The 17,500-nt window shown below is 37.5% G+C and overlaps 1 protein-coding gene across 50 annotated transcripts in view; it reads right to left on the bottom strand.

Moving 5' to 3' along the window:
- The window catches only part of simj (transcriptional repressor p66-beta simjang), a 47,933-nt gene extending 37,300 nt beyond the window's left edge, over nucleotides 1–10,633 (bottom strand). For 17 of the 50 annotated variants that reach the window (XM_043033376.2, XM_043033385.2, XM_043033384.2 and 14 more), the window contains exons 1-2: nucleotides 10,521–10,619; nucleotides 6,050–6,111 (exon numbers count right to left, since the gene is read on the bottom strand). In XM_043033376.2, coding sequence (XP_042889310.1) covers nucleotides 6,050–6,066 — 17 coding nt within the window. In that variant the 5' untranslated portion in view covers nucleotides 6,067–6,111; nucleotides 10,521–10,619. Of the gene's footprint in view, nucleotides 1–6,049; nucleotides 6,112–8,847; nucleotides 8,942–10,485 lie in introns of those variants that run through there. The other 33 variants (XM_043033377.2, XM_086554044.1, XM_086554049.1 and 30 more) reach the window with 9 other exon arrangements.
- Nucleotides 10,634–17,500: the final 6,867 nt, after the last annotated feature.

Raw genomic sequence — 17,500 nt, 5'->3', positions numbered from 1 at the left:
TGTGTGTGTGTGTGTGTGTGTGTGTGTGTGTGTGTGTGTGTGTGTGTGTGTGTGTGTGTGTGTGTGTGTGTGTGTGTGTGTGTGTGTGTGTGTGTGTGTGTGTGTGTGTGTGTGTGTGTGTATATATATGAATATATATACAATATATATATTTATTCAATAATATACTTATATATATATGCAATATATATACATAGATCATACATATATATCATTTGCAAACTATATTCATATATATTACATACATATATATACATGTGTATATATATTCTATACATATATATATATATATATATATACATATTCATAACATAGACATATATATGCATACCATATATAACATTCATATATGCATATACCATTAATCCATAATGTACATAATATACATACATATATTCATTCTTAGATATATAACATACATATATACATATATATCATACTATAACTTATACATATATATTGACATTATATACAATATACATATATATAATACATATATCCAATATACATAGATATATATACGATATATATATACATCTATCAGTAAATTATACATATAATTATACAAAATATATACATATTATACATAATACATACAATATATAGCAAATATATATATACATACAGTATATACCTATATATAGTATATATACATACACTATACAGATATATACATATATCATACATATATACCTATGTAATATATATAAAACATAATACTTATACATATACTATAAATAGGTGCAATACATATATACATAATATACTATTTTAATATATACATAGTGCATACATATATATATACTATACATATATATAATATACATTGCAAACATATATAAATACAGTGCATAACTTATATATACTTATTGCATATATATATCACAAATATATGCATACAATATATATACAGAGCATACATAGATATACATAATGCATATATATATACAGCTACAATATAAATACATATACCTATTATAAATATACAATACATATAATATATACATATACAAATATATATACATATACATAGATAACTTATATCTTATATATATATACTACATATATATATACATATACATATATATATACATATACAAATATATCCATATATATATATATACAATACATATATATACATTAATACACATATACATATCTATAATATACATATAATACATCTAACCATATAACATATATATATACATACATATACAATATACATACATATACTTGATTGGACGTGGGACATATACATATACTCGGGTACATATACAAATACATACATATACATATATATTACATATCAACAAACATATATAAACATAACTATATACAAACATAAATATTACATAAAATACAAATACATACATATATAAATATACAAAATACATACATATATATACATATACATTACATAATAATACCATATCCATACATATAAAGACAATATACATACATATATATACAGTAACATCAATATATATATACAAAACTATACAATACATATATATACAATTACATATATATACATATACATACATATACAATACTATATTAAATACATACAATAATGATATACATATAATATAATACAAATACATCTATAATCACACATATACATACATATACATAATACATAAAATACATATATACATATATATACATATAGCATATAATTATACATATACCATAAAATATACATATACATAATATATTACATATACATATATATACCATATATCATATATAATATCATATACGAATATATAAATACATATACATATATATACATGACTTATGACATATATAACATATACATATAATATACATATACAATATACATACAAATATATACATACATATATACAAATACCATATACATAAAAATACATATATACATATATATATACATATAATACATATACACCATAAATATATACATATACATATATATATATATACATAAATTTTCACATATACCACTATATATACATAATATATACATATCTACTAAATATACATATCAAAAATATAAAACACATATATATAACAAATACTACATATATACATATACAAATATATATATACATATACATAATATACTCCATACATATATTCATATACATATTATATACATATACATATATAAATACCATATACATATATATACTATATACATATATACCTAACATATACATATATAATTACATATAGCCAATATACTAAATATACAGCATACAGATAAATACATATACCAGATATAAACATATAACATATATACATACAATATATATAAAATTACATATATAACAATATACAATATATACATTCAAAATACAATATATTACATAAACACCAACATACATATACCTATATACATTCATATCCATTATATATATATACCTAGTATATAAACATTATACAAATATATCTAAATATACATAGATATAATACAATAGATATATTTCATATACAAATATATATTAACATATACGTATATATATACAAATACAGTAATACGTATATATATACATATACGTATCTATACACATATACGTATATATACACATTACCGTATATATACACATATACGTATATATATACATATACGTATATATACACATTACCGTATATATACACATATACGTATATATACACATATACGTATATATACACATATACGTATATATACACATATACATATAACATACACCATATATAAATACATATAATATACAAACGATCACATATATATACAATACATATAAACACCCATATATACACATATATACATACATAATAACACACATATACATATACAATACATGATACATATATCACACATTATATATATATAACATATATATATAATATATATATATAAATAATATATTACAATATACACATATATATATATATACACATACATATATATATATACACATATATATATATACATACTTACATATATACATACATACTTACATATATACATACATACATATATATATATATATACATACATATATATATATACATACATATATATACATACATACATATATATACATACATACAATGATTATATATACATACATACATTACATACATACATATAATATATAAATATACATACATATATCTATAAATATACATACATATATCTATAAATTACATATATATATATATATATAATATAATATATATATTATCTATAATATGTATATTATATGTATATATATATATATATATAATATATATATATATATATATATATATATATATATATATATATATATATATATATATGTATATGTATATGTATGTACATGCATGTAATTACATGTATGTATATGTATGTATGTATGTATGTGTATATATATATGTATATATATATATATATATGATATACACACACACACACACACACACACACATACATATATATATATATATATATATATATATATATATATATATATATATATATATATATTATTCCTGCTTCAAGTTCACATGGGCCATTCATCAATATACAATACTCACTCTTCAGTACTGAGATCATCAAGAATATCATCAATAAATATAGTAACCACTACAACGAATGACCAACTATACTACTAAATCTACTACAATTACAAAACACCAACACAATGAACATTAATATTGAAGAATAAACTACAAACAAACCTTTTGACCCCATGAGCATTTTCTTTACTTCTGCTACTAATGTTTTCTAAGCTTCTCCCTAGACATACCAGGACACTTCATAACATGCAATTCATTTCCATCATCTACAATACACTCCATTCAACATTATAACAGCTAGAAAGAGCAAAAGCTATAAGTAGATCTTGCATGGTAAGAATGGAGACAAAACAAGAGGCTTAGGTAGGTCAAGCCACTATCACATGGCCTATTGGCTAGCCATTTGGTAAATGAAGCCCCCCCCCCCCCCCCCCCCCCCACTGCCCCCAACTCCCGCCCACACCACACGGGCCCCCCCAGGAAAAGGAAGTAGGAATTTGAAAGATCAGGTGATTAGGGAATGAGCGGAGGAAGAGGCATATTATGGAATGAGAAAAGGGAGGGGAAGAGTAGGGGAATGAGAAAAGGGAGGGGAAGAGTAGGGGAATGAGAAAAGGGAGGGGAAGAGTAGGGGAATGAGAAAAGGGAGGGGAAGAGTAGGGGAATGAGAAAAGGGAGGGGAAGAGTAGGGGAATGAGACCCGGGAAAGGTAGGGGATTGAGCCAAGGGAGGGGAAGAGTAGGGGCAAAGAGAAAAGGGCGGGGGAAGGATGCAGAAGAGTAGGGGAGAGGATGTGAGGAGGGAGGGAGAGAGTAGGGGAATGAGAGAGGAAGAGTCGGATTGAGAAAAGGGATGGGGAGAGTAGGGGAATGAGAAAAAGGAGGGGAAGAGTAGAATGAGAAAAGGGAGGAAGAGTAGGGGAATGAAAAGGGAGGGGAAGATGTAGGGAATGAGAAACGGGAGGGGAAGAGTAGGGGAATGAGAAAAGGGAGGGGAAGAGTAGGGGAATGAGAAAAGGGAGGGGAAGAGTAGGGGAATGAGAAAAGGGAGGGGAAGAGTAGGGGAATGAGAAAAGGGAGGGGAAGAGTAGGGGAATGAGAAAAGGGAGGGGAAGAGTAGGGGAATGAGAAAGGGGAGGGGAAGAGTAGGGGAATGAGAAAAGGGAGGGGACGAGTGGGGGAAAAAGAAAAGGGAGGGGGAGAGTAGGGAATGAGAAAAGGGAGGGGAAGGGTAGGGCGGGAATGAGCGGAAGGACGGGGAAGAGCAGGGCGATGAGAGGAGGGAGGGGAAGAGTAGGGGAATGAGAGAAGGGAGGGGAAGAGTAGGGGAATGAGAGAAGGGAGGGGAAGAGTAAGGGAATGAGAGGAGGGAGGGGAAGAGTAAGGGAATGAGAGGAGGGAGGGGAAGAGTAGGGGAATGAGTAGGGGGGAAGAAGAATGTTGAAAAAGAGGAAACGGAGAAGGCAGAAGAGGAGTAAAGAGGAAGAGGGAGAAGAGTAAGGGAAGGAGGAGTTGAATAGGAAGATAAAGACAGGCAGGGGAAAGAGGGTAATGAGAACTAGTAAGAAGAGTAGGGAATGACAAATGAGGGAAGGGAGGGAAGCTGGAGGGAATGAGAGTAGAGAGGAAGAGGAAGAAGGAAAGTAAAGAGTAGGGAACCCCATGAGTAGGAGGGAAGATTAAGAGATAAGGAATAGGTGGAAAGAAATAAAATGTTGAAAAAAGAGGAAACGGAGAAGGCAGAAGAGGAGTAAAGAGGAAGAGGGAGAAGAGTAAGGGAAGGAGGAGTTGAATAGGAAGATAAAGACAGGCAGGGGGAAAGAGGAGTAATGAGGAATAGTAAGAAGAGACAGGGAATGACAAATGAGGAGGAAGAGGAAGAGGAAGCTGGAGAGGGAAATGAGAAGTAGAGAGGAAGAGGAAAAAAGACAAGGAAAGTAAAGAGCAGTGTGAATGAGGAAGCAGGGGAGAGGATAGAGAAGAGATAAGGAATAGGTGGAAAGAAATAAAGAGGAAGACAAACCAAGGAAGGGTAAAGACAAGTGGAGAGGAAGAAAGAGGCAGCAGAACAGAGAAAAAGGAGACTGAAGAATGCAGCAGCAAATCAGGGGGGGGAAAGAGTACAGAGGAAATGGAATAATGATGTGAGGGAGAAGAGAGAACAAAAAGTGAAAAAGCAATGAAACACACGAGCCAAGAGATGAGAAATGCAGATGCAAATGTAGTGAGAGGAAGACGAGTTGGTTGAAAAAAGCAATGCATTGTACCAGTGAACCAATATGAGGAGAGATGAAGATAATGTACGAGAGAGAAAAGCAAATATTTAAAATGAAGTTACTGTAGAAAGATAAAAGGAGGGGGGGGGAGCTATTACCCAGTAGTTCATTGTTTCCCTGATCTACACAAACTACAGTAATACTTAATACTGTCTTTGTAAAGACAGATGGTAAAACATGTACTTGACAAGTATACATTTAAATGCAATACATAGAAATAAGAAAACAATCAAGATTCCTCACCTGACACTGAGATCCATAGTTGACAACTTGAGTTTTGCACTACACAATTCAAGTTCTCATTCCTGATGAAGCCAAAAAGAGAAATCAGATATTAAGAATTTCCTTCAATCTTCTCGGAAGCTGTAAACACATACAAGTAAATTTTCTGCTTCTCCAAACCGTAAACAGATTTTTTCCAACACATTTATCTCACAGTTGTGATAGCGGCAGAATAGTCTGGTAAGTTAACTGATCACAGTAGGAGACTATTCACTCAAGGTCATTTCACATGTCCGAACTCTCTAACAATGCAAAACAAATCACTTTTGCATGGGACAACATACAGCGCTGAATTTCTTATTTCTAAGCTCTAGTTAAGCATGTTACATTCTGCATAACTCCTACTCCTGTCAATCTGAATCCCATTTGTTAAAATTCCCAAAAGCAATAACCAAATAAAAAGAGAAAGAAAAATTGAGAGAGAGAAGGATACAAGGTGTGCATGGACCGTCATTGACCCTTTCACCAATCACAAGGTTTAGAACAAGACTAAAAGAACAAAAATACTTAACCACATAACTATTGCAATAGTTCTTCGGAATCCAAGCAAACAATTCCTACTAGCAAGTCAAACAAAGTATCTCATCCTAAACCTGTTTGCATTCATACACAATGAAATGCAATATTCATCTGAGAATAGATAACTTGTAACAGGTTTTATTTCCTTACCATGAGGAATAATAAACCTATTAACACATTAACACGAGAAGACCCAATATATATGCTAGAATATCTGTTATACATAAAAAAAACTTTTAACAAGAAACATGTCACCAAGACTAAACATATTTCATAGGTTCTTTACTCACGAAAGTGTAATTTATTGTAATATCAGATGTTGCAATTACATTGTGAGCATTACTGCACATAATGAATTCTACAAATTCACTATTACCTATTATTTTCATATAACAAGACAATATGTACCATTCTGAATTGGTATTGTATCAGAAATAAAATGAAAATGTGCAGTATCTAAAAACAAAACTGCTTATGGTCTATTGCTTACTTTGAACATATATCCTATCTCTTAGCATGTTGTGTTCAGTTTCCAATAAAGTCCTACAAAACTATCAAACGAAATATACAAATTTCCGACAATCCTAAAATGGTCCATCCTCGTTACTAAACAAATTATGAATCTACATAAAGCTGATTAAATTTAATTATTGCACACCTAATATCTGCAAAAATCAATTATGATAAAGAAACATTTTAAAATTTAAGTCCATGAGTAATTCCTTTGTCATTAATGGGTGATAGAGAGAAAAATAGTATTTATAAATCTAAAATCTAAAATTCTCGAGTCTTAACAAGATGACAATCTAAACACTTATTCCAATACAAACAACAGGAACAAAACTTAGCTCTTGCTAGAATATCCTCTGTAAATATATAAAAAATATCCTTGTTTCTTATTTCATTGCACAATCAATTTAATGCAACCCAAGCTCCTATCTAGTAAACATTGACTGACACTCTGCAAATGCTTGCATGTCTTTGGAAACCCGTACAAACAAATTAAATACAGAATAATCATCACAATGCTTCACACCACTAGCTTCAACACAAGCAACAGCTGGATTGCATGCACACCATATTGCAATACCCTAATGACTCATTTCTAACATAGAAGGACTTCCCATATTTAAATACTGTTGCAACAGTCAACACATCCCTATAGGACTCTTCCTACATGGTTTTCAGGAGTTAAGCATTGCATAAATGAATCAGCAAGGAGGATATTGCACTGAAGCACAATTCTATACCTGGAAACTTTCAAAATGCAAGGATGCACTAAATGCAAAACACCCATATGTTATACTCCAGGCAGAGAGCTTGGAAAAATGCTTCAGGCAATGAACTTGCAGAAAAGAAACTACGAAAGTCATACAACCAGCTCTTAAAGCTTCTCATGAATGCAAACTTTCCCCCCAGGAGAACAAGAGCAATAAAAAATAAATATTACAAAGAAAATAGCTCAACCAATCACTTCCCATACAAGCATCAAACAAACACTTTACCCACCCAGCCTCTCTACAAAAAAAAAAATCAAACAAATATACAAAAAAAAAGGAATATAGAGGATCTTTTCTTACTTCAAGTATTACCATAGAGCAGGTCATGGCCTCACTCACTCACTCACCCCCTCCCTTCCCCCTTCCCCTTCCCCCCTCAACCCTTGTACCAATCTGATTCCAACACTACAACCTTCCAACTTTCTCTCAGTCACACACACACCAAAGAAAAGAAATAGAAAAAAAAAGACTCCCGGTGTAGTCTTCTTGCCTTGTATGTATTTTCTCTCTCTATTTGTTTCTTTTATTTCCGCACTCCTCAATTCTCTTTTCGGAAAAAAAAAAATGAAAATTCTTCCAAAATGGTGGAACATCACCAGCGAATTAAAACTTTGGAACATGCCACAAAAAAATGATAATTTATCAGAACATGCACTCGCGTCGTGAGACTCTTCGAAAAACACAAACAAAAATGCAAAAAAATCTTTTCGAAAACAGCATAAAAATCGAAAAAGATCCGCGGCGCAACACACAAAAACGCCGAACCGAAAATCCGCACTCGCTGTATTCACGTCCTCTTTCTTTCTTCCGTTTGGGAAAATATATATCACAGAAAATCACTCGCTTTATCTCCTTTTCTCCCCATTTCCCGGCATATTCCCCACTTCCACTTCCCCTTTCCCCACGCGGGACACCAAAAGCACTCCGGCTCCACCACAATACAGAACGCAGAGCACACACTGTTAAACACACGGGAGGAAAAAGACATGTGTTAAAAGGGACCAAGCGTCTTCCCCGGCGTGAGTGAGGGCTGAGGCGCGCGAGGTTGACTGACCAGAGCATCTAAACCCCCCTCCTCCTCCTCCTCCTCCTCCTCCTCCCGCTCCTCCCTCCTCCCCTCTCCCCCACCTCCTACCTACTCCTCCCTCCCCTAACTAGTCCCCCCCATCCCTCCTCTCCACCTTCCCTTCCTTCCCCCCCCTATCCCCTCTCTCATTCTACCACCTACCTACCCCTCCCTTCCTCCTCCCCCCCCTACTCTTCTCTCTCTCCTCTCTCTCTCTCTCTCTCTCTCTCCCCCTCCTCCCTCCCCACCACAGCCACTCGCCGACACCTATTTACCTATTCCTGGCTAACACCGCTTTTCTTTTTCTTTCGCTCTCCTTTGCCCTCTCCTCTGCCTTATCACTAGGCTTCTTTCTTTCTTTCTACTTCTTCGTTTTCGGCGGTTATTCTTCTTCCTTTCTTCCGCGAGAGGCCGACGTCCCCGGCACGGAAGAGCGAGAGAAAGAAAGGGGGGAAAAAAGGAAGAGAAAGAGGAGATACACATAGGCCGAAATATCAAAACCGAAGAGGAAGCGGAAATGTTTTGACCTCCCCGTGAGCAACACCGGGAGAACCCCCCCTTCCCCCTCCTCTTCCTACCCCCTCTCCCTCTCCCTCTACCTCCTCCTCCTCCCTCCCCTCGTCCCTCTCCCCCCTCCTCCCCTCCTGCAAGCGTCACCCGAAATCACTTTTCAAGACAAAACTCGGGGCTTCTCCCTCTCTCTCTTTCTCTCCTCTTCCTCTTCCATCCACTTTCCTTCCGTCCTTGCACACGCGTCCATGTCGTCCTCTGCATTTTTTTATTTCTATGGATGTGTATATATTTCACTTTCCGATACAAAACGCCCGGTGAAAACCCTGTACACACAACAAACTCATTAACAGTATCATGACAGACTTCGTAATGGCGTGGAATGGGACCGGCGCGCTATCACATTTTATCTTCTTTTCTCCTTTAGCGTTGCTTTCCGGATTTTGAAAAAAATCATATCACCATAATGTCACTAATGTCATTACCCTTACACATAAGAGAGAGTTCACGGAGCGAAAAAAGTGAAAAAAAAATGTAATTCGAAAAACACTTCCACTTCCGGAACCATTCGGCGACACGTTCGTAACAAAAAACAATATTAAGTCCACTGCCGCTGTCTTTGTCCTTGCAATTGGGTGTTTGTTTGTCTCTCTTTCCTCACACTCTGCATCTCTCTCTCTCGCCGCCTTTTTTCTCTCGCGGCGGCCACTTCTCGCCTCTATTTCGCTCACCACGGCTCTCCTTTCCTCACGAGCTGTGCTTAGACACCCCACACGCCTGGGGTCCACTCACGCGGGTGTCACAACTAGGGGGTCAATCGCTCAAGGACTGAATTCGTACCAACAACCATATCGATTCTATTTCACAACAAACACCAACGTATAAACTCTTCCCTCGACCACCGCGCCCCCTCGGACCACCAAAACCCGCTTCTCGACCCGATATCACGCCCTCGGCTCCTTCTCCTCCCTCTCACTGGCCCTCCACCGCATCCACCGGACCTTCCCCTCCACCGAATCCACCTCGAGGAACACCCCACGCCCGCCGAGAACCGTACATGTGGCAAAAATTAGGAGATAATCCCGGGCGCGCCCACGACCAACATGGCGCCTTGTCTCCGGTTAATGGCTACGGGGCCGACCCTGCTGGACGCACGGGCTCCCGCGCACACACACACACCCCCCCACCATTCACTACCATTAACTTTTTTTTTAATTTCATTTTTTTTTTGTTTTTGTTTTTTTTTCGATGGGGATATATATGGGGCTGTTATTACGTGTTCTGGTATTTGAGCTTTCTTTTTTTTCTAATTTATTATTTTTTCTGCTCTCTCTCTCTGAGGGGATATGCATACATACACTTACTCACCCCCCCCCCACCAATCACCATTCACTACCATTATTTTTTCCGGAATTTAACTCGAGTTTTACGCGTTTCCTTAGAGTATGTGGACTGTGTTTCGATCTAGACTATGCATTAGTTTTATTATTTCTTAGGCGCATTGTGAATTACACTTCGGGGTGTTATGTGTGTTTTCCGGGGGTGTATCGGTAGTTGATTGTTAGCATACGGTATAGGGTATGCATTTTGGTCAAGGGGGCATTCATTACGAATTTGATCATTTGTATGGCTTATTAAGGTGCATTTATATCCCCAAATGCCTAAAGTTGCTTAGTGCGGGGAACCCTCGCTCAACAGGACACATATCATAATGCCGATAAAGACTCATTTTTAATCGTACAGGCTTATTTAATAGCTGCTATGAAGCCACAAGTGAGAAAAGGCATAACAGTATTTGTACGTAACACCTGTAGCAAAACGACGCTCAATTGCCTCACTTCAAGTGCCTTCATCCCACGAATGGAAATAAAGGTGTTACGATAGAGCAAAAGGAAATATAACCAAACAGTCGATCAAGCCACGCGGCGATTGACGGACCGAATGCAAGAGAGAAAAGTCTAAGAATCCCGTATGTAGGTAGGCTAGCGGGCGGTACTGGCGTGCGTGTATACATGTGTACGTGTTGCGGTGTCGGTGTGTGTGTGTATGTGTGTGCCGGGGTCGCGCGCGTGAAGCATCTGCATCGCCCCACCCGCCTACACCACACACACAGACACTCACTCACGACAACCATCATCATATCTAAAAACCTATCCATGCCCGAACACCCGCGGCCTCTCTTCGCCACCCGAGCCTCCTTCATTTGCGATTCTGCTCGACGGATCCGCATGGGCAGAGTCCTACCACCATGTACGAAGGCATTGTGCGAAAAGAAAGAACAGGTACTTAGATATAACCTCCTCCTGACAAGCACTGGCGGCGTAGTCAGCAGTTTTCACCCCACGAGTACAGGCCGTCACCACTACCACCTCCCTCCCCGCCATCCCGCTACCCTTACCGCCACGAGACCCAGTACCACAGGCCGCGGGGTCACTCTCCCTCATACCAGCTTTACCACACAGCGAGAGAACCACCACCCTAAAACCCTCCTTTCCTTCCTACCCCCCTTTCGTCCTCTCCTCCCCCCTCTCACATCCATCCAACTCCATCCTGGGTCCGGCCTTTCACGAAAGGAACACGGGCACATCCGACACAAGTGGTGAAAAAAAATAAAAATGCGTACAATAACCTCTGATCCACTTTATTCCATCAGTCTTCATTGGAAGTTCATTCTTTTTCGTGAGTTCGGAGTTCAGTAGTGGCGAGGCAACAAGAAAACTTGTCCTGTGTCAAAGGTTCTCTTTTACCCAGAACGAGAGTCTTTATGCGAGAAATGGAGGTGGACAAGGTTAGGGGGCCAGGTGTGGTTAATGGTGGGATCGGCTAGCTAGCACAGACAGAGATCGGAGACGCGTAGAGGTGGTAGAGAGTGTAAAAGAGGTCGGCGAGAGGGTGACTGTATTGATATTATCGGGCTGGTATGGCAATTAAGGGTTGTTGGCAATGTTTAACTGCCGTGCACGTGGTCGGCGACTGTTCGGCACGCTGATGACTACTTGTTATATATATGTACAAATGCAAAAATAATAAGTTACACTATAAAGTACCCATATAAAAATGACGAACCATGCACAAAAGAGAGCATATCTGCATGCATGCTTTGTCCAGACTGGCATGAAGGAAGCACGACACAGGTACTAAGCGTGATCCAACATAAAATCCGGGTTGCATCGTCCGACGTTTTGACGTCACCATTCCGAACAATACCACCGCGTGTGAATTTTGGGGTCACGGAGTATCTAACAAGCACTCTTGAATAATCCACGTGAAGAAAACCTATTCAGAATTGTTACTCTCGCTATGAAAGCAAGCTGCTCAACCCGAGAGCTCACGAAAACGCTCCAAGTTGGCTGGAGATTCAAATGCGCCAGCAACCTTGTGTTAGGAGCCCAAGCTGTGGTGTGTTGGGAGAGAATCTAATGGTATTTCGAAAGGCAAAGCACATAGAAAGAAGAAATTTTATCACTCGATATAAACTTGAGGTCATGGCACTCTTATTAAACCCGCTTTTAAAAGTAACTACATAAGTACAGAAATTATCTAATTGTTTGTTTTCCCGTTAGAGCAAACTAAACTGACATAGTCGGGTAGTTCTGGTCGAACCTACGCACAGGGAAAAGGCAGAATCAATAGAAATGGACAGAACATTCGGAAATAAATTTGTCCCCTGTCTAAAAAATATTATTCGAACTGTAATGGTTACACATTTTCATCCTGATATGTAAATGATATCGCCCACCCGTCACGAATGGTGTAATGATTCTTAGTATAATGCAGCTAACTACTTCAGTTGGCGTTGTATATGCCATCAGAGGCAATTTCGTCTTTCCTAACAAGTCCTAGTAAATTCCAAAACATAAATAAACAAATGAATGAAAGCTGCGTGGATTTTATTAAAATATGTATGAAATATACATGAGGAAATTTACTGATTATGACGCTACTCTATTTTTTGGCCACTCAAGTATTCGGTTTGTTGGAATTGTTGTCAACGGAGTCGTAGTGAATACAAAGGAAAACATGATCAGAAGCCATTCGAGAAGCGATCAGCAACGTCGCAGATGTCAAAGAACTGTGGTGTGAAATCTGGTGCCGATCTATTTTCTCTTCGTAACTTTCATCTTTTTGTGTTGTTCGTTTGAGCTGAAAACAGTGTAAACGCCTTGCTTTCCTCATGGCCCACTCATACCCACACACAGACACACACATACTCATACGCATATATGTACGCGCGTGAATGCACGGGCGCATTCACACACGCACATACATGTATACGCACACGCTTGCGCGCACTCTCTCTCTCTTTCTCTCTCTTTCTCTTTCTCTTTCTCTTTCTTTCTTTCTTTCTCTCTCTCTCTCTCTCTCTCTCTCTCTCTCTCTCTCTCTCTCTCTCTCTCTCTCTCTCTCTCTCTCTCTCTCTCTCTCTCTCTCTCTCTCTCTCTCTCTCTCTCTCTCTCTCTCTCTCTCTCTCTCTCTCTCTCTCTCTCTCTCTCTCTCTCTTGTCTCAATAAACTCGTCAAAGTCTCTCTCTCTCTCTCTCTCTCTCTCTCTCTCTCTCTCTCTCTCTCTCTCTATATATATATATATATATATATATATATATATATATATATATATATATATACACAAACATATATATATATATATATATATATATATATATATATATATATATACATGCATATGAGTGTGTTTGTGTGGGTATGTATTAAATGTAATAAATATGTATGTATATATATAATCATATATGATTTATATGCATACATATAAATGCACACCCACGTATGTGTGTGTGTGCGTGTGCGTATATGTGTGTGCGTGTGCGTGTGTGTGCGCGCACACACACACACGCAGACATAAAACAAGTACAGAACCGTGTGTACGTGCAGTTCTGGCATATACATTTTTTTAATGTAAGCATAATTCATGAAACCGTAGATATCAAAGCTGCCAGTAATGTCACTGCATCGTAGATTTAGGTTATGAGCGGTCATCTCACACGTAACTATAACATGGCCCTCTCTCTTAAATGGCCCTTTAGGACTGTCCTAATGAATTTGTAAATATACGAGTAGTCAGAATATTTTGTCAGCTTATATACAATGCAAAAATGAGCAAGATTTTCCGTATTCTCTCTCCATTGATTCCGCCATTTTGAAATTAGATATATTGAGCCTCTCATGCTAGTCATCTAATGCCTAGACAAGACAGTTCTCATACTTAGACTCGTAGATGAATGTAAATTACTCATCCAAGCACTATTGGAGGATACCATTAGCGAAAAGCCTATTTAGAAACGCTAATTATCGTCCACCAATTTTAAACTTTCCAACAAGTGTTTTTGAGATATCCTCATGTGGTCAAATCTAAATGTCCCCGGCTAAAAATAATTTACAGTAATGATATTTAAAAATCGCTAGTGTGCTTGTTGTTATGCAGAGTTATTTAAACATATATCTCGGTTTGCTGCGTTACATGTTCATTCATATATCAGACAATGTAATGCGAATGAGGGAATAAATGCATACCAAGGCACATGGCATACGCATGTACACATACATACACTAAAATACAGGCGAAGCGATAAATCATCAGAGAAAGTCTGTGTACACTCACAAACGCATACACACATGCCCAAGGACATGCGCACCCATGTGAAATGAAAACATACATAGGTAGACCGGGTGGCTTATCTCGGGGAGCATAATGTTAACAGAAACCGACAGATATGAGTTTAAATATGCAGACAATTACATATGCTACCTACATGCACGGTCCTACGAAACCTAGTAAAAATAGAGAAACGAAAAAAGAAAATAGAAAGATACGGAAGAAAGGAATTTTCGAACCACACGAGTCACCTGATTAAATATACGTGCGTTAGATGCACTTACAAATATACATACTAACACTCCAGCATGTATGCACGCTCTTAGCGAGTTACACATATGCTGTATTCACAATAAGACGCTTGCAGAACACACTCTGTTAATCCTCAAGCTCTTAATTCAACTTATTCCGAAGCCCCAATATAGAAGAACATATCATCACGCTCACTCAAGCACTCATATAACGCACTCGCTAGCACAAGCACTCATTCAATGCAAGTTCAGACACTTATACAACACATCCTCGGGCATAGACGTAACAGACAATCAAACAGACTCACCCTTGATAACATTATCACAACGCATCCTCAAGCGCTTATTGTAATACATCCTCAAGCGCTGAGGATGGTGCTTTCAAGCATCCTTCCTAACGCACCTATTTAATCACACAATAGACCCTATAACACCTGACATAACTAGTTCCAAGTACGAAGGAAAACGCAACTAAGCATAACTTGTAACATTTACCTGGTACGAAAACCAGGCACTCGTCTCGACTCATCTCCTTCAGACACCCTTGCACACTAACATTACCTACTTTAACACCACATAACACATGGGTCCTTGACATGTAACACCCCTAACCCGCGAGAGAGAGAGAGAGAAGGAGAGAGAGAGAGAGAGAGAGAGAGAGAGAGAGAGAGAGAGAGAGAGAGAGAGAGAGAGAGAGAGAGAGAGAGAGAGAGAGAGAGAGAGAGAGAGAGCACTCTTACGAGAGCACTCCGCATAACACCCTCTCAGCCACTCATAGATGCCTCGAAGCACCGAACATGCTGCACAACATAACCTTCCCTCAAACACCCTCACATAGACGCACTCACCCTTGCAAATCCAGTGTTCAAGTGAGGCATAATTTAGCACAACAGGGTCTAAGTGACTGCACCTCTTCTATGTATGTATGTATTTGTTTTTTTCTTACATATATAGTTGTTCTTGCCATGTTTTCTTATGTGGTTGTCTCATGAATATATTTCCTCCTTTCTTTTCATCAAAGGTGCTCTAGTGTCTTTCTTAATTTGTTTGTTTGTTTGTTGACTCTTTTTCTCTTCGTGGCATTAGAAGTGTCTTCCCATTTGACCGTTATGTCGCCGGCTTTTGGTGGTGTAGATACGCGGTGATTCTAGATAATTGTATAGATTCAGCTATGTGGTATTTGTTATGTTGCTGCACATTGTATTATTTGTTATGAATAGATGATGATAATATTGTCATCATCTGAGAGTGTTAATGATATGTTAATGTATTTAATGTGTGATATCATTTAATATGTAACTTAATCAAGCTTATTATTCTGTTTGTATTAAATAAATGTATTTTTGATATGTGGTTTTGTTGCGAAGCTTTGTCTAGAGCAGTATTAATATCTGTATAAAAGTGTAATTATGAGAACCACAATGAATATGATTTGCATAAATTCATAAATCAAAATATGAATTTAGTAATGCTATTAGAATGTGGAATATCGAAAGATAAAACAGATATATATATCTACGACGTTCTGAGGAGTAAAAACCATCCACGGAATGAACAGTCTAACTTACAAGAGTCCGCTCCTACCCGCATTCTGCAACCGACGCCAATATGTCTCACTTGAACTCACATATTCATATCTGGCTTATCATTATGCAGTGAGATCACATGATGTATGTATGTATATATCTCCCTAGAAGAACAAATCACCCGTAAACGCTGAATATTCATCCAAGAAAGAAGAACTGCGAGAGGTTTCCCGAGAAACGAGAGAAAAAGACAAGTCCCATATAACCCGAACCTGCAACCTTACAGCCATCTTTAATCCGAGTATTATTTGCGTTCGTAATCCCTCCCGCCACGTCGCTACTGTCCTTGACAAACCTTTATTACATGAATCACCGCGCTAACAAGATACACATAAGGAATACGAATTTTTGAGGAAAAAAATGTCTTTAGATGCATTTTGTCGTGGAAATTTATTGAACAGAATGTAAATATGGGCGTGGACAGATAGTGGACGTGGGACGGACGACAACAAGGGGAACGGCAGAACACGAGGCAGTATTAATAGCGCACGACTCTCAAACATGTCCGCTCGAAGTCGATGCGTTGACGTTCAACACCATAAGTCTCCTTTATGTCACTGACAGCAAAGCACGCGTCCCGCCACACGAAA

Source organism: Penaeus japonicus, unplaced genomic scaffold (genome assembly GCF_977035675.1).
Source record: "Penaeus japonicus unplaced genomic scaffold, GWHDUDI00000001_assembly GWHDUDI00000029, whole genome shotgun sequence".
In the NCBI taxonomy this organism is placed as follows: domain Eukaryota; kingdom Metazoa; phylum Arthropoda; class Malacostraca; order Decapoda; family Penaeidae; genus Penaeus; species Penaeus japonicus.
This window is presented reverse-complemented; position numbering and strand designations above follow the sequence as displayed.